The following is a 24,997-nucleotide window of genomic DNA, read 5'->3' on the forward strand; positions in this document are numbered from 1 at the left end:
TCGTATATCCATATAAATCACTCAGACTAATAGAAAGCTCTACACTGGGTGAGTAAAGGCCAAGATTCTATACCTATTTCTGTGCTGAAGAGAATAATGAATGCCTTTTGTTGACTTGATTAAAGATTAAATTCAGAGTATACTTAGGTCTGAAGTTCTAATCTAAATAAATATTTCAAATGTGTATCCAGTTCAACCTTCTCTAACACTTGTAAATAAAACAAAAGATACACTTGTATGTTTATTTTAGTCAAGCTATAATATTCAAAACCTAGGATCACAATCAGCAAAATCATACAATGTGATCGGTCTTCTAAAATCACTACAGAAATTCCAGAAATCTCATTATCCTGCAGGGGATCAATAACATCAATTGAAAAAAAGAAATAAAAATGTGTTAAAGTATAGCTTCAAAAAGTACAACTAGCATTGGAAATAGGGGTTAGTGTTGTAATAAACAGTAGTATAAAATGTGTTGGCTCTGAAAGTCCTAGGAAAACTGCAATTTGCAAGTAGCGGAATTTAGGTGTATTCTTTTAAAAGTATCCTCATCAGTGCCAATTTGGGACTTTCAAAGGGATATATGAATTTAAAATTGTGAACGATGTGCTTAAAACATATGGAATGGTTTTTTAAAAAGAAAATGTCACATTATCAAAATTTAGATTGCTGAATTCAAACAATAGCTAGTACATGACATTTAGAGAATTTGAGCACCACTAATAATGTATTACAAATTATTTCTGTATTTGGCCTGCTGCATTTATTGAAAGAAATGTCATTTATCATGTTACGGCAATTGTTAATACTTCACGCAATCGTGATGTACTGTGCACTTTTTAAAACTTTTTTAATATAATTGTGACAGTGAGAAAAAGAGCAAGTGCCTCCCCTATTTTATGCAAGAGTAGTTCTATTTGTTCAAGTTCATGCAATGAGTGACAGTAACTCAGGACTATCCTTAGGTGTCCTGATTTCCTGATAGACTGTTTTATCCTACTTGTCTGTCCAATATTTATTTCCGAATGAGTATTACTTGTACTTGCAAATATTTATAAAGACTTGAGTTTAACCAGCTTGGTTTATGTTGTTTCTATATACTTATTTAGCATTTGTATTTTAAAATTGTTTTGAGACATTTTATAAAGTCATAGCAATTTAAGACAGGTGGCATGTATATAATGTTAAAGTAAATAATTAAAATTTATATCGAGCATGGGCAACCTTTGGTAAATCTGTACTTACATCTTTCATTATTTGATTCCACTTAAATACCTTCCACCTAGATAGTTAATTATCTAAAATTGTCATAATTTTTCCTATAGGAAAGAATTAAGAGAATACAACGAATCAGAATGGAAAAGGAACTTCGAGCCCAGCAAATTCTAGAGGTAGAATTCTTAAATTTGATATGTTTAAAGTAATATTGACATGTATTTTAAAGTCTGAAAAATGAAAATTTTATCAGTCTGTTCTCTCACTCATACAAATTAACATGTCCATCACAAATTATCTGTAAACATAATGTATAGAATAAGGACCTCTCTGAACCATACTTAGCAAGTTTATCTAATCCTAATAGTAAAAATCCAGGAAATAAGTAAAGGAAAAAAAGAAAGGGGAAACCTCTCAATAGCCAATATAGTCATAAAGATCATATGCTAAAACTCACGCTCTTTACTTTTCAAAATGTCATTATTACAGTTAGATACCTGCTTTTCATTTAGAAATAAAACATGACAAAAGTAAAAGTAAGTGTTATATGTGGAAATATTTTAACCATGTTTGTTTTCTGAGTTCAGCAGAACTGGGCTGAAGGAATAGGGCTCAAGGACATGCTGGCAACAGCAAAAGGAATAGCTAAAAGACAGCAAGGGAAAATAGGATAAACAGAAACTCCAAAGCCTAGCAACAGTCTGTAATCTGGTAGTTAAATAGGAAGCAATTTTCAACACCTTACTGGCCCAAAGGCATTTCTGTTATCAAACTGTGTAGTATAGTAACTGATGTCAAGAATAACTGCCCAAGTCCTCAAGAAAAAGCCAAATTATGTTAAGTGTACTGTGTCTAAGCTGTACATGTATATGTCTCAAAATTATCCAAAGTACTTTTGTCCAAAACAAGCTTTTTAATGTTGAAAATTACTATAACCCAAACCCTTAGCTGTTCAGGAAACTGTTGCCATAAAAGTTGGCTTATTCCCTGAGCAAGGCAGTTAGCTGACGTTTTCACAGTTACAGATCTTTTTTTTCTAAAAACATATACACATATTCCCTTACCCATTTCAAATTAATTTTAAAACCCTCCAAATTGAAAATATTAAAGTACATTGGCAATTACTAGTAGATAATTATGAAACTACTAGTTAATGACTTGAAGATTATAAAGCTCAAATTTGATAGCATGAGCTTGATATTCAGGATGTGCTTCACGAAAGGTTATGTTTCTATTATATTAGGGAAAAAAAACCTTGAATTTAACAACAGTAGGTTAAGTCGGGTTTAATTTTTCATTTAAGTTATTTAAGTAATGGATTTATCTCAAATTTTAAGTATTACAAAAGAAACTTCAAATAAAGTATACACGTGCATTTTTAAATGTTACCTATTTGTCCTTTAACCTTTATTGTTAAAATCCCGTTTTTCTAAACTTTCTACACTGATGATGTTTTACTTTAAAAAATCAGAGAACAAGCAACAAATGACCTAACATCACTGTTCTGTGATTAAGTTTTAAGGTAAAATAACACTCAAATTATTTCAGAATTTTTACAGAGTTTGAAGAAGAAAAGCTGGCATACTGTTACGATTTAAGAATTTTTTTGTATATCTTAAGTGTAATCTATACCTTAGAAATGAAATTAGTACGTTAAACGTAACAAACTGAGGGGAAATCTGTAATTGTCTACATACATGTTACTTACTGTATTGTACCTTGCGAGGCATGGAGCCCCATTTTCAAGTGTAAGGTCATATTCAGGTTGTGGTGGTGCTGTTGCATGACTTTGAGACCTATTTTATATGCACAGGCTAAGAGGATAAAGAAGGAAGAAGCTGCAAAAGCCAAATTTTTGGAGGCTGAGAAACGAAAACAGGTAAATGTAGAGGACAGTCAGAGTTTTTAGTTTTTCAAATTTATTTAGTTTTTGAAATTTATTGATTAAATATTATTTATTTATTTTAAATGAATTTTGTTATCCTTAATCCACAATGACATGAATAACATTATGTTTACTAGGCTCCCCGCTTCACCTAGTCCCCCCCACAAACCCTATTATAGTCACTGTCCATCAGTGTAGTAAGAAGTTGTAGAATCACTACTTGTCTTCCGTGCATTGCACAGCCCTCCCCGGGCCCCCACACCACCTTATACATGCTAATCGTAATGCCCCCTTTAATTTTACCCTGCCCTCATCCCTCCCTTCCCACCCATCCTCCCCAGTCCCTTTCCCTTTGGTAACTGTGAGTCCATTCTTGGGTTCTGTGATTGTGCTGCTGTTTTGTTCCCTCAGTTTTTCTTTGTTCTTAAACTCCACATATGAGTGAAGTCATTTGGCACTTGTCTTTCTCCGCCTCGCTTATTTCACTGAGCATAATATCCTCTTGCTCCATCCATGTTGTTGCAAATGGAAGGATTTGTTTTCTTCTTTTGGGTGAATAATATTTCACTGTGCATATGTACCACCTCTTCTTTACCCATTCATCTACTGATGACACTTAGGTTGCTTCCATTTCTTGGCTATTGTAAATAGTGCTGCGATAAACATAGGGGTGCATCTGTCTTTTTCAAACTGGGCTGCTGTATTCTTAGGGTAAATTCCCAGAAGTGGGTTTCCTGGGTCAAATGGTATTTGTATTTTGAGCTTTCTGTGGAACCTCCATACTGCTTTCCACAATGGTTGAACTAATTTACATTCCCACCAGCAGTGTAGGAGGGTTCCCCTTCCTTCATAACCTCACCAACATTTGTTGTTCTTTGTGTTTTGGATGGTGTCAATCCTTACTGTTGTGAGGTGATAACTCATTGTGGTTTTAATTTGCATTTCTCTGATGACTAGCGATGTGGAGCATCTTTTCATGTGTCTGTTGGCCATCTGAATTTCTTCTTTGGAGAACTGTGTGTTCAGCTCCTCTGGTCATTTTTTAATTGGATTATTTGCTTTTTGTTTCCTTAGGTGCATGAGCTCTTTATATATTTTGGATGTCCACCCTTTATCAGATATGTCATTTATGAATATATTCTCCCATACTGCAGTTTACCTTTTTGTTCTAATGAAGGTGTCCTTTGCTGTACATATGCTTTTCAGCTTGATATAGTCCCACTTGTTCATTTTTGCTTTTGTTTCCCTTACCCGGGTAAATACGTTCATGAAGAAGTTGCTCGTGTTCATGTACAAGAAAGTTTTGCCTATGTTTTCTTTTACGAGTTTTATGGTTTCATGACTTACATTCAGATCTGTGATCCATTCTGAGTTTACTTTTTTGTATGGTGGTCGACAATAATACGGTTTCTTTCTCTTACATATTGTTTTCCAATTTTTGAATATTGTGACTTTGTAGTAGAGCTTGAAGTTGGGGAGTGAGATCCCCCCCACTTTATACTTCCTTCTCAGGATTGCCTTGGCTATTTTGGGTCTTTGGTGTTCCCATATGAAGGTTTGAACTATTCGTTGCAGTTCATTGAAGAATGTTGTTGGTAATTTGATAGGGTTTGCAACAAGTCTGCTTATTGGTGTGGACATGATGGCCATTTTGGCGATATTAATTCTTCCTAGCCAGGAGCATGGGATGAGTTTCCATTTGCTAGTGTCCTCTTTAATTTCTCTTAAGAGAGTCTTATAGTTTTCAGGGTATAGGACTTTCACTTCCTTGGTTCGGTTTATTCCTAGGTATTTTATTCTTTTTGATACAGTTGTGAATGGAATTGTTTTCCTGATTTCTCTATTAGTTCATTGTTAGTGTATAGGAAAGCCACAGATTTCTGTGTGTTAATTTTGTATCCTGCAAGTTTGCTGTATTCCGATATCTGTTCTAGTAGTTTTTGAGTGGAGTCTTTATGGTTTTTTATGTACAATATCATGTCATCTGCATATAGTGACAGATTAACCTCTTCTTTACCAGTTTGAATTTCTTGTATTTCTTTGTTTTCTCTAACTCCCGTGCCTAGGACCTCCAGTATTATGTTGAATAACAGTGGGGAGGTTGGGCATCCCTGTTTTGTTCACGATCTCAGAGGAAAAGCTTTCAGCTTCTTGCTATTCAGTATGATGTTGGCTGTGGGCTTATCATGTATGGCCATTATGTTGAGGTACTTGCCCTGTATACCGATTTTACTGAGAGTTTTTATCATGAATAGCTGTTGAATTTTGTCCAATGCTTTTTCAGGATCTATGGAAATGGTCATGTGGTTTTTGTCCTTCTTGTTTATGTGTTGGATGATGTTGGTGGATTTTCGAATGTTGTACCATCCTTGCATCCCTGGGATGAGTCCCACTTGGTCATGGTGTTTGATCCTTTTGATGTATTTTTTAATTTGGTTTGCTAATATTTTTTTGAGTATTTTTGTATCTATGTTCATCAGGGATACTGGTCTGTAATTTTCTTTTTTGGTGGGGTCTTTGCCTGGTTTTGGTATTGGGGTGATGTTGGCTTCATAGAATGAGTTTGGGAGTATTCTCTCCTCTTCTATTTTTTGGAAAACTTTAAGGAGAATGGGTATTATGTCTTCTCTGTATGTGTGATAAAATTCTGAGGAAAATCCATCTCTTCCTGGGGTTTTGTTCCTGGGTAGTTGATTACCACTTCAATTTCTTTGCTGGTAATTGGTTTGTTTAGATTTTGTGTTTCTTCCTTGGTCAGTCTTGGACGGTTGTATTTTTCTAAGAAGTTGTCCATTTCTTCTAGGTTTTCCAGCTTGTTATCATATAGGTTTTCATAGTGTTCTCTAATAATTCTTTGTATTTCTATGGGGTCTGTCGTGAGTTTTTCTTTCTCATTTCTGATTCTGTTGATGTGTGTTGATTCTGTTTTTCTCTTAATAAGTCTTGCTAGAGGCTTATCTAGTTTGTTTATTTTTTCAAAGAACCAGCTCTTGGTTTCATTGATTTTTTTTTTCTATTTTATTCTTCTCAATTTTATTTATTTGTTCATTGATCTTTATTATGTTCCTCCAGCTGACTTTAGGCCTCATTTGTTCTTTTTCCAATTTCGATAATTGTGACATTAGACTATTCATTTGGGATTGTTCTTCCTTCTTTACATATGCCTGGATTGCTATGTGCTTTTCTCTTAGGACTGCTTTTGCTGCGTCCCTCAGAAGCTGGAGCTTTGTGCTGTTGTTGTCATTTGTTTCCATATATTGCTTGATCTCTATATTAATATGGTCGTTGATCTATTGATTATTTAGGAGCATGTTGTTAAGCCTCCATGTGTTTGTGGGCCTTTTTGCTTTCTTTGTACAATTTAGTTCTAATTTTATTCCTTTGTGGTCTGAAAAGTTGGTTGGTAGAATTTCAATCTTTTGGAATTTACTGAGGCTCTTCTTGTGGCCTAGTATTTGGTCTATTCTGGAGAATGTTCCACGAGCACTTGAGAAGAATGTGTATCCTGTTGCTCTTGTATGTAGAGTTCTATAGATGTCTATTAGTTCCGTCTGTTCTAGTGTGTTCTTCATTGCCTCTGTGTCCTTACTTATTTTCTGTCTAGTGGATCTGTCCTTTGAAGTGAATGGTGTGTTGACGTCTCCCAAAATGAAAGCATTGCATTCTATTTCCTCCTTTTAGTTTTGTTGGTATTTGTTTCACATATGCTGGTGTGCTGTGTTGGGTGCATATATATTTATAATGGTTATATCCTCTTGTTGCACTGACCCCTTTATCATTATGTAATGCCCTTCTTTATCTCTTGTGACTTTCTTTGTTTTTAAGTCTATTTTGTCTGCTACTAGTACTGCCACACCGGCTTTTGTCTCCCTTTTGTTTGCATGGAATATCATTTTCCATCCCTTGACTTTTTGTCACTGCATGTTTTTGGGTTTGAAGTGGGTCTCTTTTAAGCAGCAAATAGATGGGTCTTGCTTTTTTTTTTTTTTTTTTTTTTAATAATTATTTTTTATTGAAGGGTAGTTGACGCACAGTATTACATTACATTAGTTTCAAGTGTACAACACAGTGGTAGAACATTTATATACATAATTCGAGGTTCCAGCTATCACCCTACCAAGCTGTTACAATATCTTGACTATATTCCTTATGCTATACATTACATCCCGGTTACTTATTTATTTTACCATTGGAAGTCTGTCCTTTTTTTTTTTTTTTTTTTTGTGAGGGCATCTCTCATATTTACTGATCAAATGGTTGTTAACGACAATAAAATTCTGTATAGGGGAGTCAATGCTCAATGCACAATCATTAATCCACCCCAAGCCTAACTTTCATCAGTCTCCAATCTTCTGAGGCATAACAAACAAGTTCTTACATGGAGAACAAATTCTTACATAATGAATAAGTTACATAGTGAACAGTACAAGGGCAGTCATCACAGAAACTTTCAGTTTTGCTGGGGGTGTTGCTTTTTTATCCATTGTATTATTCTGCATCTTTTGATTGGTGCATTCAGTTTATTTACATTTACGGTGATTATTGAAGGATACGTACTTATTGGCATTGCAGGCTTTAGATTTGTGGTTACCAAAGGTTCAAGGTTAGGTTCTTCAGTATCTTACTGCCTAACTTGACTTGCTTATTGAGCAATTGTAGACACTGTCTGGTGATTCTTTATTTCTCTCCTTTCTTATTCTTCCTCCTCCATTCTTTATAAATTGGGTGTTTTATTCTGTGCTCTTTTGTGTTTCCTTTAACTGCCTTTGTGTGTAGTTGATTCTATTTTTTGCCTTTAGTTCGAATTTGGTCTGTCTGCTTTCTTTGCTGTGATTTTATTTTCTCCAGTGACATCTGTTTAGCCTTGGTAGTGCTGCCATCTAGAGCTGTCCGTCTACAATACCCTGTAAAGGTGGTTTGTGGGAGTTAAATTCCCTCATCTTCTGCTTGTCTGGGAATTGTTTACTCCCTCCTTCATATTAAATGATAAACGTGCTGGATATAGTATTCCTGGTTGAAGGCCCTTCTGTTTCATTGCATTAAATATATCATGCCATTCTCTTCTGGCCTGTAAAGTTTCTGCTCAGAAGTCTGATGATAGCCTGATGGGTTTTTCCTCATAGGTGGCCTTTTTCCTCTCTGTAGCAGCCTTTAAAACTCTATCCTCATCCTTGATCTTTGCCATTTTAGTTATTATGTGTCTTGGTGCTGTCCTCTTTGGAGTTCTGTGTGCTCTGTGGTCTGAGGAACTATTTCCTCCCCCATTTCTGGGAAGGTTTCAGCAATTATTTCTTCAAGGACACTTTCTATCCCTTTTTTCTGTCTCATCTTCTTCTGGTACCCCTATAATGCGAAGACTGTTCCGTTTGGTTTGGCCACGCAGTTCTCTTGATATTCTTTCATTCCTGGACATCCTTTTATCTCTCTCTGCATCAACTTCTCTGCGTTCCTGTTCTCTGATTTCTATTCCATTAAAGGCTTCTTGTACCTCATCCAGTCTGCTCTTAAGTCCTTCCAGAGATTGTTTTATTTCTGTAATCTCCCTCTGGACTTCATACCTTAGCTCTTGCATATTTCTCTGAAGATCCATAAGCATGGTTATGACCTTTATTTTGAATTATTTTTCAGGGAGATTGGTTACGTCTATCTCCCGAGGTTCCTTCTCAGGGGAGGATGTCTGGATTAGTCTGGTCTGCATCAAATTCTTCTGTCTTTTCATGGCGATAGAGGTAGTTCTGGGGAGCTGGTGTGTATGTCGCTGGGAGGTCGTCCCTTCTTGCTGGTTTGTGGCCTTCCTCTCCTGGGAGAACGGCGACCCCTAGCGGCTTGTGCTGGGCAGCTGCACGCATACTGGGTTTCTTATTCTTGCCCGGCGGTTTTGGAGGAAGCTCTGCCCTGCTGCCATGGGAGAGGCCGGCCTCAGACTACTGTTCTGCTATGGCGGACCCACGTCGGAGTTGAAATGGGAGGGAGGCTGTTTGTCACCGTGAGGGGCCTCTGAGTAGCGCTGCCACCCAGGGGTTCGGGGCGCCCCGAGTTTCCCGGGATTCCCAGTAACTGGGCTGATTGCACCGGGGTGTTTCCTACAGTTTGAGGCTCCTGTCCCTTTAAGACTTTCAAAAAGCACTCGCTTTTCTCTGTCCTTGGGGCTCCGGCTGTGGGGGCAGCTCGCAGGTTTTACTGTCCCGTTTCTCTAGCATCCAGCTCGCCACTCGCTGTGTGTCTGCTCTCCTAGTGCTTATGGCTGGGGCTGGGAATTTAGCAGTCCTGGGCTCCCTCTCCCTCCCTGCTGTGACTCCTCTCCTCCCGCTAGGAGCTGGGGTAAGAGACGCTCGTGTCCTGCCGGGCTGCGGCTTGTATCTTACCCCCTTCGGAGGCACTGTGTTCTCACAGGTGTGGATGTTGCCTGGCTGTTGTCCTGTATCTTCTGGTCTCACTTTTAGGGATAGTTGTATTTGTTGTATTTTCAAAAATATATAGGGTTTTTGGAGGAGATTTCCACCGCTCTATTCACGCCGCCATCTTGGCTCCTTCCCCTGCACTGATTTATAAATAATGTTTATCTCTGCTATTGCTAATGAAAGCACTACCAAGTATATATATGTACATCCGTATAAATCACTCAGACTAAAACAACAGCTCTACACTGGGTGAGTTAAGCCCAAGGTTCTATACCTATTTCTGTGCTTAAGAGATTAATGAATGGCTTTTGTAGACATGATTAAAGATTAAATTCAGAGAACACTTTGGTCTCAAGTTCTAATCTAAATAAATATTTCAAATGCAGATCAAATGCAGCGTTCTCTAAAACTTGGAAATAAAAGAAAATATACACTTGTATTTTTATTATTGTGAGCTATAATCAAAACCTAGGTTCACAATGAGCAAAGTCATAGAAAGTGATCAGTCTTCTAAAATCACAGCAGAAATTCCAGAAATCTCATTATCCTACAGTGGATCCCTGCAGGAAATCAATAACATCAATGCAAAAAACGAAATAAAAATGTATTAAAGTATTGCTTCAAAAGGTACAACTAGCATCTGGAAGTAGGGGTGGGTATGGTAATATTTGGTAGTATAGAATGTGTTGGCTCTGAAAATCCTAGGACAGCTGCAATTTACAAGTAGGGCAATTTAGGTGTATTTTTTTAAAACTGTATCCTCATCAGGGCCAATATAGGACTTTCAAAGGGATTTATGTATGTAAAATTGTTAACGATGTGCTTATAGCATATGGAGTGATTTTTTGAAATGAGAATGTAAGGTTAACAAAATTTAGGTTGCTGAATTCAAACAATAACTAGTACATTACATTTAGATAATTTGAGCACCACTTATAAGTTACTACAAATTATTTCTGTATTTGGCTTACTGTAGTTATTGAAAGTAATGTAATTTATCACGTTATGGCAATTGTTAATACTTCGTACAATCGTGATGTACTGTGCACTTTTTAAATCGTTTTTAATTTAATTGTGACAGTGAGAAAAAGAGCAAGTGCCTCCCCTATTTTATGCAAGAGTAGTTCTATTTGTCCAAGTTCATGCAATGAGTGACAGTAACTCAGGACCAGCCTTAGGCGCCTGATTTCCTGATAGACTGTTTTATCCTACTTGTCTATCCAATATTTATTTCCAAATGAGTATTACTTGTACTTGCAAATATTTATAAAGACTTGAGTTTAACCAGGTTGGTTTATGTTGTTTTTATATACTTATTTAGCATTTGTATTTTAAAATTGTTTTGAGACATTTTATAAAGTCATTCCAATTTAAGACAGGTGGCATATATATAATGTTAAAGTAAATAATTAAAATTTATATCCAGCATGGGTAACATTTGGTAAATCTATACTTATATCTTTAATTATTTGATTCTACTTAAATACCTTCCACCTAGATACTTAGCTTATTATCTAAAATTGTCATAATTTCTCCTACAGGAAAGAATTAAGAGAATACAACAAATGAGAATGGAAAAAGGTCTTCGAGCCCAGCAAATTCTGGAGGTAGAATTCTTAAATTTGATATGATTAAAGTAATATAGTCATGTATTTTAAAGTCTGAAAAATGAAAATTTTATCAGTCTGTTCTATCACTCATACAAATTAACATGTCCATCACAAATTATCTGTAAACATAATGTATAGAATAAGGACCTCTCCGAACCTTACTTAGCAAGTTTATCTAATCCTAATAGTAAAAATCCAGGAAATAAGTAAAGGAAAAAAAAGAAAGGGGAAACCTCTCAATAGCCAATATAGTCATAAAGATCATACGCTAAAATTCATGTTCCTTACTTTTCACAACGTCATTAAGTCTTATAGTCATACCTGCTTTTCATTTAGAAATGAAACATGACAAAAGTAGGAGTGTTCAATGTGGAAACAGTTTAACCAGCTTTGTTTTCTGAGTTCGGACAGAACTGGGCTGACAGAATAGGGCTCAAGGACATGCTGGCAACAGCAAAAGGAATAGCTGCAAGACAGCAAGGGAAAATAGGATAAACAGAAACTCCAAAGCCTAGCAACAGTCTGTAATCTGGTAGTTAAAAAGGAAGCAATTTTCAACACCTCAATGGCCCAAAGGCATTTCTGTTATCAAACTGTGTATAGTAACTGATGTCAAGAATAACTGCTCAAGTCTTCAAGAAAAAGCCAAATTATGTTAAGTGTACTGTGTCTATCTGAGCTGTACGTGTATATGTCTCAAAATTATCCAAAGTACTTTTGTCCAAAACAAGCTTTTTAATGTTGAAAATTATTATAATCCAAACCCTTAGCTGTTCAGGAAACTGTTGCCATAAAAATTGGCTTATTCCCTGAGCAATACGGTTAGCTGAGGTTTTCACAGTTGCAGGTTTTTCCCTTCTAAAAACATGTACACATATTCCCTTACCCATTTCAAATTAATTTTAAAACCCTCCAAATTGAAAATATTCAAGTACATTGGCAATTACTACTAGATAATTATGAAGCTACTAGTTAATGAGTAAGATTATAAAGCTCAAATTTGATAGCATGAGCTTGATATTCATAATGTGCTTCATTAAAGGTTATGTTTCTATTATATTAGGGAAAAAACCTTGAATTTAACCACCGTACGTTAAATAGAGTTAATGTTATTTAAGTAATGGATTTATCTCAAATTTTAAGTATTACAAACAAAACTTCAAGTAAAGTAGACACGTGCATTTTTAAATGCTACTTATTTGTCCTTTAACCTTTATTGTTAAAATCGATCCCGTTTTTGTAAAGTTTCTACAGTGATCATAATTTACTTTCAAAAATCAGAAAAAGCAAAAAATGCCATAACATCATTTTTTTCTGTGATTAAGTTTTAAGGTAAAGTAACACTCAAATTATTTCAGACTTTTTACAGAGTTTGAAGAAAAAAACCTGACATTCTCTTACGAATTTAAGAATTTTTTTGTATATCTTAATTGTAATCTATACGTTACAAATGAAATCAGTATGTTAAACGTAACAAACTGAGGGGAAATCTGTAATTGTCTACATACATGTTACATACTGTTTGAACCTTGCGAGGCATGGAGCTCCGTTTCCAAGTCTAAGGTCATATTCAGGTTGTGGTAATGCTGTTGCATGACTTTGAGACCTATTTTATATGCACAGGCTAAGAGGATAAAGAAGGAAGAAGCTGCAAAAGCCAAGTTATTGGAGGCTGAGAAACGAGAACAGGTAATTTAGAGGACAGTCAGAGTTCTTACTTTTTTCTATTTATTTTGTTATCCTTCATCCACAATGACATGAAGAACATTATGTTTACTAGGCTCCCTCCTTCACCAAGTCACCCCCACAAAACCCTTTCCAGTCACTGTCTATCAGCATAGTAAGATGTTGTAGAATCACCACTTGTCTTCCCTGCACTGCACAGCCCTCCCCGGGCCCCCACCCCACATTATACATGGTAAAGATAAGGCCCCCTTTCTGTTTGCCTGCCCTTATCCCTCCCTTCCCACCCATCCTCCCCAGTTCCTTTCCCTTTGGTAGCTGTGAGTCCATTCATGGGTTCTGTGGTTGTGCTGCTGTTTTGTTCCCTCAGTTTTTCTTTGTTCTTATACTCCACATCCGAGTGAAATCATTTGGGACTTGTCTTTTTCTGCCTGGCTTATTTCACTGAGCATAGTACCCTCTAGATCCATCCATGTTCTTGCAAATGGTAGGATTAATTTTGTTCTTATGGCTGAATAATACTCCACTGTGTGTATGTACCACCTCTTCTTTATCCATTCATCTACTGATGGACACTTAGGTTGCTTCCATTTCTTGGCTATTGTAAATGGTGCTGCGATAAACATAGAGGAGCATCTGTCTTTTTCAAACTGGGCTGCTGCATTCTTAGGGTAAATTCCCAGAAGTGGAATTCCTGGTTCAAATGTTATGTCTATTTTGAGCTTTCTGAGAAACCTCCATACTGCTTTCCACAATGGTTGAACTAATTTACATTCCGCCTAGCAATGTAGGAGGGTTCCTCTTTCTCCACAACCTCGCCAACATTTCCTGTTGTTTGTCTTTTGGATGGTGGCGATCCTTACTGGTGTGAGGTGATATCTCATTGTGGTTTTAGTTTGCATTTCTCTGATGACTAGCGATGTGCAGCATCTTTTCATGTGTCTGTTGGCCATCTGAATTTCTTCTTTGGAGAACTGTCTGTTCAGCTCCTCTGCACATTTTTTAATAGGATTATTCGCTTTTTGTTTGTTGAGGTGCACGAGCTCTTTATATATGTTGGATGTCAACCCTTTATCAGATCTGTCATTCATGCATATATTCCATACTGCAGGGTTCCTTTTTTTCTAACGAAGGTGTCCTTTGCTGTACATATGCTTTTCAGCTTGATATAGTCCCACTTGTTCATTTTTGCTTTTGTTTCCCTTGCCCTGAGAGATACTAGGAATTCGCTCATGTTTATGTCCAAAAGAGTTTTCCCGATGTTTTTATCCAAGAGTTTTTTGGTTTTATGACTTACATTCAGGTCTTTGATCCATTTTGAATCAGCATGTTATTTTTTTTTTAAGTAAACGCTGCGATGGTATACCAGTATCAATTATATTAAAAATAAAAACTCAAAATGACTATATGAAATAATGTTTAGCACAGATAAATGTATATAATGTGTGCTTTTATTGTATGTTTATATTTGTTTCTTTATATATGGGTTTCTTTGTGATGTCTTTAGCTCTTTAAGTAGCAGACCCCCAACTCAGAAATGCAAACTGTTGGATAATGCTTTGTACTGTGTGGTGTTTCTCTCGATCAGAATGATCTCCCTAAAGCTACTTTGTGTTGTTTATAAGTTTCAAATGGCATCTGAAATATGATTATGTCCTTGGATTATAACTTTCTCTTTGTTTCAATATTAAAAAGTGAAGCCTATAGAAACAAAAGCCTAACGTTATCAGTTATTTACCAATAATAAAAAGAGTTACCATTAATTACCGGGATGTTGTTTGAGGGTCTTTTGAGGGGTTAAAATTTGGTTTCATGACTGTGATTTCAGATACTTAAAAATTCCTAAATATAACTTGAGTATTATTAACAAATGTGTTTATCTCTGCTTTTGGATACAAGGTTTGTGTATAGATGAAAATTGAAAACATCAATTATGTTTGTCCACGATATAAAATGTAAAAAGTAGAGAAAAAGACTGGCTATTGAATATTTTCAATGACTACTAGTACAGATGTTAACGTATCTTTATTTATGTGGCATTTGTAGAATTAATCATTAATTCATGCTTAAATAAGTTTTATATGCTAAAGCACACCAAATATGTCCGTTAGAGTCAGATGATAATTACTATAGTCAGAAATAAAAACAATATTTAGATCAGTTGGTGAGGAATGTTGAAATGATACAGACATGAGAGTCAGGGAAAAGGATAAAAATCCCTCAAAACTGTGCCTGGCAAATTGTACAGCTGAGAATTGAATAGGTGCATTAAGAAATGGGTGAATAAATTAGTTCTTCTGACCACTCTAAGTTCACAGTAACGTGAGAGACATTAAACAGATAATTGTCCCAGAGTTCAATAAATGCTATGTTATGTGGGAGCCAAAAAAGAAATATTAAAGTGCCTGAAGTAGTTGTGGGAAGAGTAAAAAAAAAAAAAAAGGCATATGTGTTGAGGAGGAGGAGCTGTGAATTCTAAGCAGGGCGGGGATGACATACACTAAGGTACAGCCTGATGACTGAGTTAGGGCCCTTGGGGTGAGGAAGACAAGGGGCAGAGGGAGTCAGTTTTAACCTTGTATGTACACCTGTCTTAGCTTTGTTGCTGCTTCTCCTCTTTCTCCTCCTCCTCCTCCATCTTCAGCAGCATCATCACATCATCATCCAAGCAGTGCCTCAAACTGTCACGCAGACTTTTCCCAACCCAGCTGTGTCAGTGTCACTAGGGCCTGGCGAATGCACTGAGAGTAAGACGTGAGACTGACCTTGTGGGGGCCTAGGTTGTGACTGTCTATATATGCCATTTGAAACTGGTTCTTTGAGTCATCTTACACGAGAACCACAGGATTTGCATTAGTCCCATACAGTTCATTAAAATTCAGTAAATAAATTAGTGACTAATTTGACTAATAAATTAAAATAGTGGATAAGTTCACTAAATTCACTGAATTTAGAGACGCCATGTTTCCCTTGAAGTATCTTTATTAGTAAACAAAAATGGATGCCTGTCACCAAGTTTTAAAGATCCTACTATTTTCAAAGATTTCTTGGAAATCTCCGTTTTATCCTAAAAATTGACCACACTCTTACCTTCTGTTCCATATTATAGGTATGGTTTTTTAATTGGAAAAAGTACTGCATATCACTAGTTAAAAATGATGCCCAAGAATACACATGCACACACACACAGAACACACAGCTGGCCTTGGAACAATGTGACATTAAGGAAACAACTCTGCATATAACACCTGACTCCCCAGAAACTTAACTACTTATAATAGCCTACCATTGACTGGGAAGCCTTACTGATAACATAAGCAGATCATCAACCATATTTTTTATGTTGTATGTATTGTACGCTGTATTCTCACAATAAAGCTAGAGAAAAGAAAATGTTTTTTCAAATTGTTGCAGATCTCAAAAAAGTTACCAGTGTGTGTATTTTTTTTAAACCTGCATATAAGTGGACCCATGCAGTTCAAGCCTGTGCTGATTAAGGATCAACTGCACAAAAATATATACAGTCATAAGATTATTTTGAAAATCAAAGAGTGACAATACTGAAAAGCAAAATAAGTTATTTCTATGCAGTCCTAAGTCCGTCGCTTAAACCTGCTTGGACAGTTCTGTTCATGGACATAACACAGATCACTTTTTAAATTTTAACTAAAGGCTTTTCAAACATAATAATGGTTAAAGAGACTATGTGGGCATGGTTTTCTTTTTAAGGAAAAAGAACGGTCGAAGCAAGAAAAACGTGATGAGAAACGATTAAAGAAAGAGCTTAAACTAGAGCAACGAAGATTAGAATTAGAAATTGCAAAAGAACTAAAGAAGCCTAATGAAGACATGTGCTTAGCAGACCAAAAGGTAAGTTATCATGTAAACCATTTCCTTAATAAGTTTAATTTTTCCTGTGTTCTCACCTCATTCGTCTGCCCGAGCTGCCAGTACGAAGGCTTTCACTTTCAGCTGAGCAGTGGATTTCCAAGTCTAGGTCAGTGTGCTTCTCCTGATGGCCACCAATAAGTCTATTGACCTCCTGCGCTGGAAATGGAAGTTCTAAATATATAAGTGGTGGAGTGCTGCCAATCTTTTTCATTGAAATAAAAACACTGTACAAATGTACAAGGGGGAATGATAAAAGTAGATAAGATTTCTGTTTCATTTGGTCCTTCCTATATGTTTAGATACAGAAAGATCTACCTTCTCCTCAAACCCCCTTAGATATTTAAATAAATCAGGATTTATAATCTGTAACCTCCTTCAGTGCTTTAGACTTGTTAGCTAACTTCATTGAGTATGTTGACTACTTTCCAGGCACTGTGCTAAGTGTTTTTTACGTATGAATTCTCCCATTTAACCCTCACCACAATCCTGTTGAAGAGGTATTTATGCCCATTTACAAGTGAGAAACTTTGACACAAAGAGGTGAAGGAACTTGCCCAAGATGACACAACTCATAAGTGGCACCTTGGATCCAAACTCCAATTTGTTAAACTCCAGGGTCCATACTGTTTATCACCTTGAAAGCCAAGAAATGTGTCCAGTGAGAGGACCTCATGTGTTTTCTCTCCTGTTGTTTTCACAGGTGTTGCTAAAATACGTAAAAGTAGAAATTTGGAAAGAGCGTGATAATCATGTTAACTGGCATAATTTATATACTTATCAGAAGAAATCAATTATGTTTGGCTATAGTTAAGATGGTATTTGTAGAAAATTGTCAATAATACATATTTCTGTAATACTGTCAATAATAGTATAATTAGTCAATAGGATCTATATTATATGCCATGTTCATCTGATAATACAAAGAGTGATTGTCTCTTTTCAGCTTTTTCTAAAGCACTTAAAGCAAAAATATCCTAGTGGGGATTTAGTTATAATAATATTCTTACTTAGCACAAATGCTTTTAACTACAAATAAAAGTATAAACACTAGTTTTAGTAAAACTGCATGTTTAAATTTTCCTATGTCCAGAGAGGGTACATAGGTTAGTTGACACATTTAGTAGGCTCACAGTGAGCAATTTTTGAAAAATCCTAAAAGATCTCTATTTTCTTGAATTTGTTATTTCTGTTTAAATCCATATGCAGTAAATCAAATATAGAAGTCCATTTTTAAGCCTTTTGATAGCTTTGTTATATAAATTTTTTAAATCACATGGTATGTGTATGATATGGTTCAAGAAAAAAGATTCAGACTTAGATGGTTTTCAAATGGAACCTGTAAGGTTTGTGTGCTATCAGATATTATCCGCAGTTCTGTTTCCACACAGTATCACTAGAGAAGGTCCTTGGTTAGTTGTTTCAGTAAGTGCAGGGTGGAGGAACATTGTTTAACAAAGACCAGTGAAATAGAAATATGTAAAAGTTCATTTTTTTCTAATCAAAATTTGAAATACTATTATTAAGTCTCATTCATGGCCTTATTGCCTTATTTACTTCTTAAATATTCATGACAACTGGTACTACAGTTTTGTCATTAAAATGTTACTATGTGAGCACATTTGAGAAGTAGCAAAAGAAGCTGCTTTCTAATGGGAGTATTGAAATTCAATATTAGTGTTTTGCTACAAGCCTAGAGACTGTTAGTTGCAGTGTAACTGGGTTCTTGATAGGATCATGGGTTCTGGTCATGTGGACCAAATAGTTTATCTGCATTAATTAGCCAAAGATGGTACCATTCTCCCATCGGCCCATAGATACACGGTAGTTTCTGAGCAACCAAAAAAGCATGAATTATTAATCAGTCTCCATCATTAGAAGAAATTAGTACACGTGCCCTACGTAGTATGTCCATGGCCAAGTACTTTTGAAATGCTTACTTCTTCTGTTGCTCCAGTTATGGAACCCATGTTCTATCAATATGTTAATTAAAATTTGTGTTCTTTTTTCAGAATTCTGAGTTCGTATTGAGTTCCACTAAAACTTATTGATGGTTGCTTGGTTTCAAAATCCCGTGCTTAGTACTATGGGGTTGCAGAAATGCCCTCAGGGAATCCACAGTCTAGACGGAAAACCACTGGCAGAATTCAAGAGCAAAGAAAGACGGCAACTTGTTCTATTTCAGAAAATCTGAAGTCATAGCCGTTTTAGTTAATTAGTTTTTTATTTTATTTTATTTTTCAGCCTTTGCCAGAGTTGCCTCGTATTCCAGGACTTGTCCTCTCTGGAAGTACATTTTCAAACTGTCTCATTGTGGTGCAGTTCTTACGAGTCTTCGGTAAAGCTTTAGGCTTTAATGGGAATACTGATGTTCCAGACCTGAGTATTCTTCAAGAGGGATTGCTGAATCTAGGGGACAGCATGGCTGAGGTACAAGACCTGCTTGTGAGGCTCCTGTCAGCTGCTGTGTGTGATCCAGGTCTAATTACAGGATACAAGGTAAAAAAACAAAATACAAAAAATGATTTTAATTTGTACCCTCAGTGCACTGATAACTGGCTTTAGCATATTAGCAGAAGAGTGTATACACTGATCTAGTTTTTTCCGCATCTCACAAAGTTAAGTGTAGATTTGCTTTCAGTTGCAAATGGTCCACATCTAGGAAAACCTGGTTCATAAAGCCTACAGAATGTAGATATTCCCAGATTACTCTTATTTTTCTCTAGCTTTTGGCCAAAACCAAGTGACTTAAGGAAAGTGATATTCAGCAAAAGAGAATTTATAAATCATAAAGAATTAAAATTTATGTATGCCTTCTGAAATTATGCTGTGTGCTCTCAATCACTGTGAACAATTGAGGCGAATGGCAGCACCTCTAAGATCAGCATGTTAAGACTCTGTACCTCTCAGTGGATACTCAAGAAATTCAAATGGATCATAATTCCAGCTAAGATACACATTTCAGTCAGCTTTGCTGTAGATAATATGATGGAGAGAGAAGTTTCCAGGTGCACCAGTTGCTTGTTCTTCCATTTTCCTATTTAGGATACCAGACAATAAAGTCCATGACACTCTAGAGCTGGAAAACACAACAGTAGTGCCCCTGGGCCTCCCGCAGCCAGTACTGATAGAACGCCTAGATAAAGCCTTAGAAAGCTTGAGATAGTTTCTATAGTCAAAGAAGGTATGATATCTACTCATGAGTTCACATACTCTCCTTCCTGCCTGTTAACCAAGGGTGTAAAGAAGGAATAGAAAGACACAAGTACTCAAATACCTGTCTATCATCTGTTGTCTATTTTTATCTTTACTTCATTTCAAGTGTGAATTAAGCCCTTTTCAGTAATACATAGATAATATAATAAAAACATTTAAAAATCTTAATTGTTTTTATGTTCTGTACGGTTAGGATCAATACTGACAAAAATGCCAAACTTTTATAGGCCGAAACAGCTCTTGGAGAACATTTGCTGAATGTTGGTATGAATCGAGACAATGTTTCCGAGATCTTGCAGATCTTTATGGAGGCCCGTTGTGGACAGACTGAGCTCACTGAAAGCCTGAGGACCAAGGCTTTTCAGGCCCACACTCCGGCCCAGAAAGCCTCGGCGCTGGCCTTCCTGATCAGTGAGCTGGCGTGCAGCAGGAGGGTGGTGAGGTGAGTCCGTCCCTAGACTTCTCTGGCGCTTCCTTCCTGTTCTCAATTTGTCTAATCGAAATAATTTATATGACAAAGTAACACAAATTACCCATGCAAAATCCAAAGTTTACAGAGTAGCACAAAGAAAACAAAATTACACTTAACCTCACCATTCAGAGATGACTACTACTACTACTACTATTTTAATGTATTTACTGCAGTCTGTTGAAAAGAAAATTTGGATCTTACTGCATGTTCTTTGCTACCATTTTGTTTACTTAATAATTCTGTTAATTATTCATATAAGGAACATAAAAATAGTTTTTTCTTACCATGGCACCAGAAGGTAGCACCTTTGCAAGAATCCGGAATTTTTTCTTTCTTTGACATCTTTCAGTGATAAATAACTACGTGATTTTCCTTCATAGCCATTAATAGAATTATCCAGCTTTTTATTTTATTATGTGCTAATAACAATTTAATATTAGTTTATTGATGTATTGTACTTTTTAAAAACTTACATTTAAGAGTCAAAGTAAATTTTGCACTCTAGTATTTCAAGTTTTGGTGAACAAATCCATATTCATCTTGTTCTTTCTATTCATTATTTTACATATTTTAATTATCGTTACTTTTACTTCTTTTCCTTTCTAGGAAAAGGATCAATCTGTATATTTCAGAGCCATGCATTTCTACCATTGGTGGACATACTAAGTCTTCTGTATATCTCTTAGCTGTGATACTGTATTGATATAATTTTTCACTTGTTTTTGCTACTCACTGACATCACTTTTAGTTAGCAAGAAATGGCAACAGTTTACTCACCATGTTACCATATTGCATAATGGATTAATTTCTGTCTTCTAATAAACTTTTGCATTGACAGTGAAATTGACAGGAACACTGATTATATGTCAAACTTGAGGAGAGATAAATGGATGGTAGAAGGTAAACTCCGCAAGTAAGTCCTGTTTTATTAAAGTTAGTATACTGTTTCCCATTGTACAAATTCCCCAGTAAAACATAAATTCCAAACACAGAATTTAAAGTTTATTATGTGTAAGAAATAAAAAAAGGTAAAGCTTAATTAAGATGAATTAAGAAATTAATAAAACCTAGGATGAGAGTCTGCAATGGACAAAAGTTGTAATTAGAGTCATTGAACATCTTATGCTTCAGACTTAGAAAAAAGTCAGTTTACATTTTTGCTTCCAAAGAAGTCAAGCAATCACGTTTTCTAAGATTGTTGTTGGCTATCAAGTTAGTTTTGTCATAAGTAGAATCTGTTTAGAACTGCCACTTTTAAAAATTGCTTTCTAATTAAAGTTTGCTTTCATAGAGTCTAAAATATCCAAATGTATTCAGAATTAAAGCTTAATTAGTTTCCCGCCAGGAAATATAATGCTGAAATTACTCAATTTCTATGTAAGAGGAGATTTCTTTGTATAATTTGAACAGAAATTTTTTCAGTCTGAAAGCATGGGATCAGGAATTATCATTGGTCATTGCTAGAGTTAATTTTTTCAGCTAAGTTTTATTTTTAAAATATATTCTAATTCCAGAGAGATCCAGAATAATTCTTAAAAGTCAATATATTCTGTAATTTCTGGAAACATATTTCTTAAATTTCTTTAATTCTAATTTTATTGCCATTGACTTAATACTCACCGTAAGGCATTTTTGCTTAAAACTCACGTTATTTTCTCTAAAATGTATGAAGAGAAGGTTTTCTTGTACATCCTAATTTTGTTACATTTTAAAGGCTCCGAATCATTTATGCTAAGAAAGCAGGCAAGAGAGACACTTCAGGTGGCATCGATCTTGGAGAAGAGCAGCACGCGTCGGCCACCCCCACAGCAGGATGCAAGCGAAGAAGGAAGGGCGGCGACAGTGACGCTGATGGCAACGAGGAGGAGGAGGAGGAGGAAGACAAGGAAGACAGAAAAGGAAAGAAAACCGATGTCTGTGAAGATGAGGTAATCAAGTTTAGGTAGATTTTATTACTTGACAAAGATAACATAACATACTGAAAACAGAATTTGGGGGTCAGGTGGATTTGGGTTTGAATTCCATTTTGACACTTACTTGCCTCAGTTTCTTCATCTGAAAACTGAATATTTATAACAATCACCTCGTAAAGTTTTTTGTGATGGTTTAATAATTGCCCACACATGGGATGGGCTTACACTGAATAAACAAAGGCAAGTTTTTCTTTTTATAGAACATATTGAGAGTTCTTCAAAGAACCATGTAGATTCTTAATTTCAGTTATCCTCTTTCATTCTGGTAAAATCCTAGCTTATATGTGTACAATACTTCATGCCTTGAAAGTATTGTCACATTTAGTGAAACTGATGTATTTCTCAAGCATCATCAGTTTATTATGTGCCTCGCTCTGGGCACTTTTGATCCAAGATGAGTAAGGTACCGAAAGTCCTTTCTCAACTTGCAGTCTCATTGAGGAAGATTTGCCGTAAGAAAATGTAATGTACTACATGTTAACTGCTTTGCCGGTGGTATTTACTCTGTGCTAGGCAGGCGGAAAGGAAGGGCATTGAACCTTTATGAGGAATAGGTCCTCAACGAAGGCTTTCTGGGCCCACTGGCTGAGGCTAAAAGGTGGGCTGAATGTTAACCTGGGGAAGAACCCGTAGAGAAGTGCTCGGGCAAAAAGCACAGCATAAACGGACGTAGGAATCTGAAACCACGATGCGCCTTAAGTGACTGACAAGTGCTTCATTGTTATTAGAGAGCCTCGTAGCAACAACTGTGAACTAGGATTTACACTTTTTTGGTAGGAGGAAGCCATTGCTTCCTCTTTGTAAGTGACAGAATGACAGAGTCACACTTGCTTTTTTTAGTGGCTCCCTATGGCAGCTCCATGGAAAATAGAAGTAGATTTGGGGTAGGGCAAGATCAGAGGTGGGAAGGTCGGTCAGGAGATGTTGCAAGAGTTTAATGAGTTGTAGGGTCCCAAACGAGCCCGATGGTAGTTGGGAAGAAGGAGGAAACGATTTCAGTAAATACTTAGGAAGAAGAATGAGTAGTATTTGAACTGGTAGGTTGATGGAAGGGTAGGATTGATGCCCGACCATCTGGTTTGGGAGGCTGCGTGGTATTCTTGCCATTAACTGAGTTAGAGAAATCAGGAGGAACAGAATAAATAGATGATAGAGGAGGAGGGGAGTGCAGATCAGATAGTGGAAGACAAGAAACGATGGTGGGTTCATTTTGGACATGTTACGGTTGAGGTGCCTTTGCAGCAGTTCTGCAGTAAGTTGGATATAAGAATCTGAAGCCTAAAGATGAGTTCAGTCATGAACATATAGATCTGGAAGTTATTCACACAGACAGTAGTTTAAAATCATGAGGTGGGTGATTTCTGTACAGGGGGTTTGGTTTAGGGAACAGAGCAGTAGACTGAAGTTGGAACCCCAGGGGATGTCAATATTTCAGAAGATCCCGTAGGGCTTCTTGTTGAAGAAGGAGCAGTCGTAGAGGTAGGAGGTGTCTGTAATGGTTCAAGGATCTCTGAGGCCATCACCAGAGTCAGAGACTCACTAGGAAGACACACATCAGAATCAGAGAGAAAAGGCGTGTGAGCCACAGCCCAGAGGAAACCAGATCCACACTGTTAAGAGTCTTTTCCCAGTGGAGTCACACAGGATGGGCTTAAGTCTCCTAGGAATGAGTTATGACAAGTATAAAACTCCCAGGAGAAAGACAGGTGTTCAGTATACACCCCATTGTTAGCACAGTTGGGTTCCAGTGAGCCAGTCTATCAGCGTGGGAGGAAACCCTGTGAAATCCAAGTTCCCAGACACCAGCCAGGGACCAGCCTTGTACGCGGGCCTTTCAAATAGAGCAGTCAGACCTGCAATGTCAGCTCTTTTCTACACATGTAGTGGTAGCAAAAATCAAGAAAACTGAACATTTCAAAGGAGGGAGTGATAAACAATGTTAACGTAGCAGGAGTCTAGTGTGATGAGGATCGAAAGTGTCTGTGGGATCGGGCAAGGCAGAGGTCACTGGGGACCAGTGGCAGCACAGTCGTTAGTCGGGTCAGAGCAGGAGCCGGGTGGCGAAGGATCGAGCACCGTAGAAGGTGAGGAGGTGAGATGACTTCTGTAAGCATTGTGCCTCAGAGGAAAAGGTGGTTCCTAAAGGGGACAGACAACCAAGGGTTACTCAGATGTGAAAGGCTAAATATGATTTCGGGTTGAAGGGAGTCAGTAAGAGAGGGGGTTGAAGATATAAAGAAAATAATCAATGGGGCAAGGTAGATAAACTCTACTAAAATTTGTTACTACTTATTTAAATATCATTAATGTCTCTTAACCACATATATCATTTAAAGTGACTTTTTAATTGAATTATAGTTAGATTATAGGGTTTCATTGAGTAAAATCCTGGCAAATGTATATGTTATTAATGTGAGAAAACAGTTTAAAAACTTTTTAAGATAATAATTTTAGGACCTAACAAGTCAAAATAACATTTCTTTTAAGTGATTTTAGAGTTATCTGTTATGATGAAGAACTGGTAGCCACTTATCAATTGCGTTAAAAATTTTAACTATTTAATGAGCCCAATGATAGGATAGATACATTATTCCTCAAAAAGTAGGTTTAGATTCTTGATTAAAGTTTGGGGAGAGTGCCAGGAATTAAAACTC

The 24,997-nt window shown here is 36.5% G+C and overlaps 1 protein-coding gene across 1 annotated transcript in view; it reads left to right on the forward strand.

Annotated features, from left to right (window-relative positions):
* Window positions 1-24,997, forward strand: part of LOC118914172 (bromodomain adjacent to zinc finger domain protein 2B-like) — a 244,635-nt gene that overhangs the window by 195,439 nt on the left and 24,199 nt on the right. The window contains exons 8-13 of the mRNA XM_057493900.1: window positions 2,894-3,094; window positions 16,524-16,664; window positions 18,927-19,181; window positions 20,126-20,340; window positions 21,209-21,283; window positions 22,085-22,298. Coding sequence (XP_057349883.1) covers window positions 2,894-3,094; window positions 16,524-16,664; window positions 18,927-19,181; window positions 20,126-20,340; window positions 21,209-21,283; window positions 22,085-22,298 — 1,101 coding nt within the window. The remainder of the gene's footprint in view (window positions 1-2,893; window positions 3,095-16,523; window positions 16,665-18,926; window positions 19,182-20,125; window positions 20,341-21,208; window positions 21,284-22,084; window positions 22,299-24,997) is intronic.

Source organism: Manis pentadactyla, chromosome 16, assembly GCF_030020395.1.
Source record: "Manis pentadactyla isolate mManPen7 chromosome 16, mManPen7.hap1, whole genome shotgun sequence".
NCBI classification, from domain to species: domain Eukaryota; kingdom Metazoa; phylum Chordata; class Mammalia; order Pholidota; family Manidae; genus Manis; species Manis pentadactyla.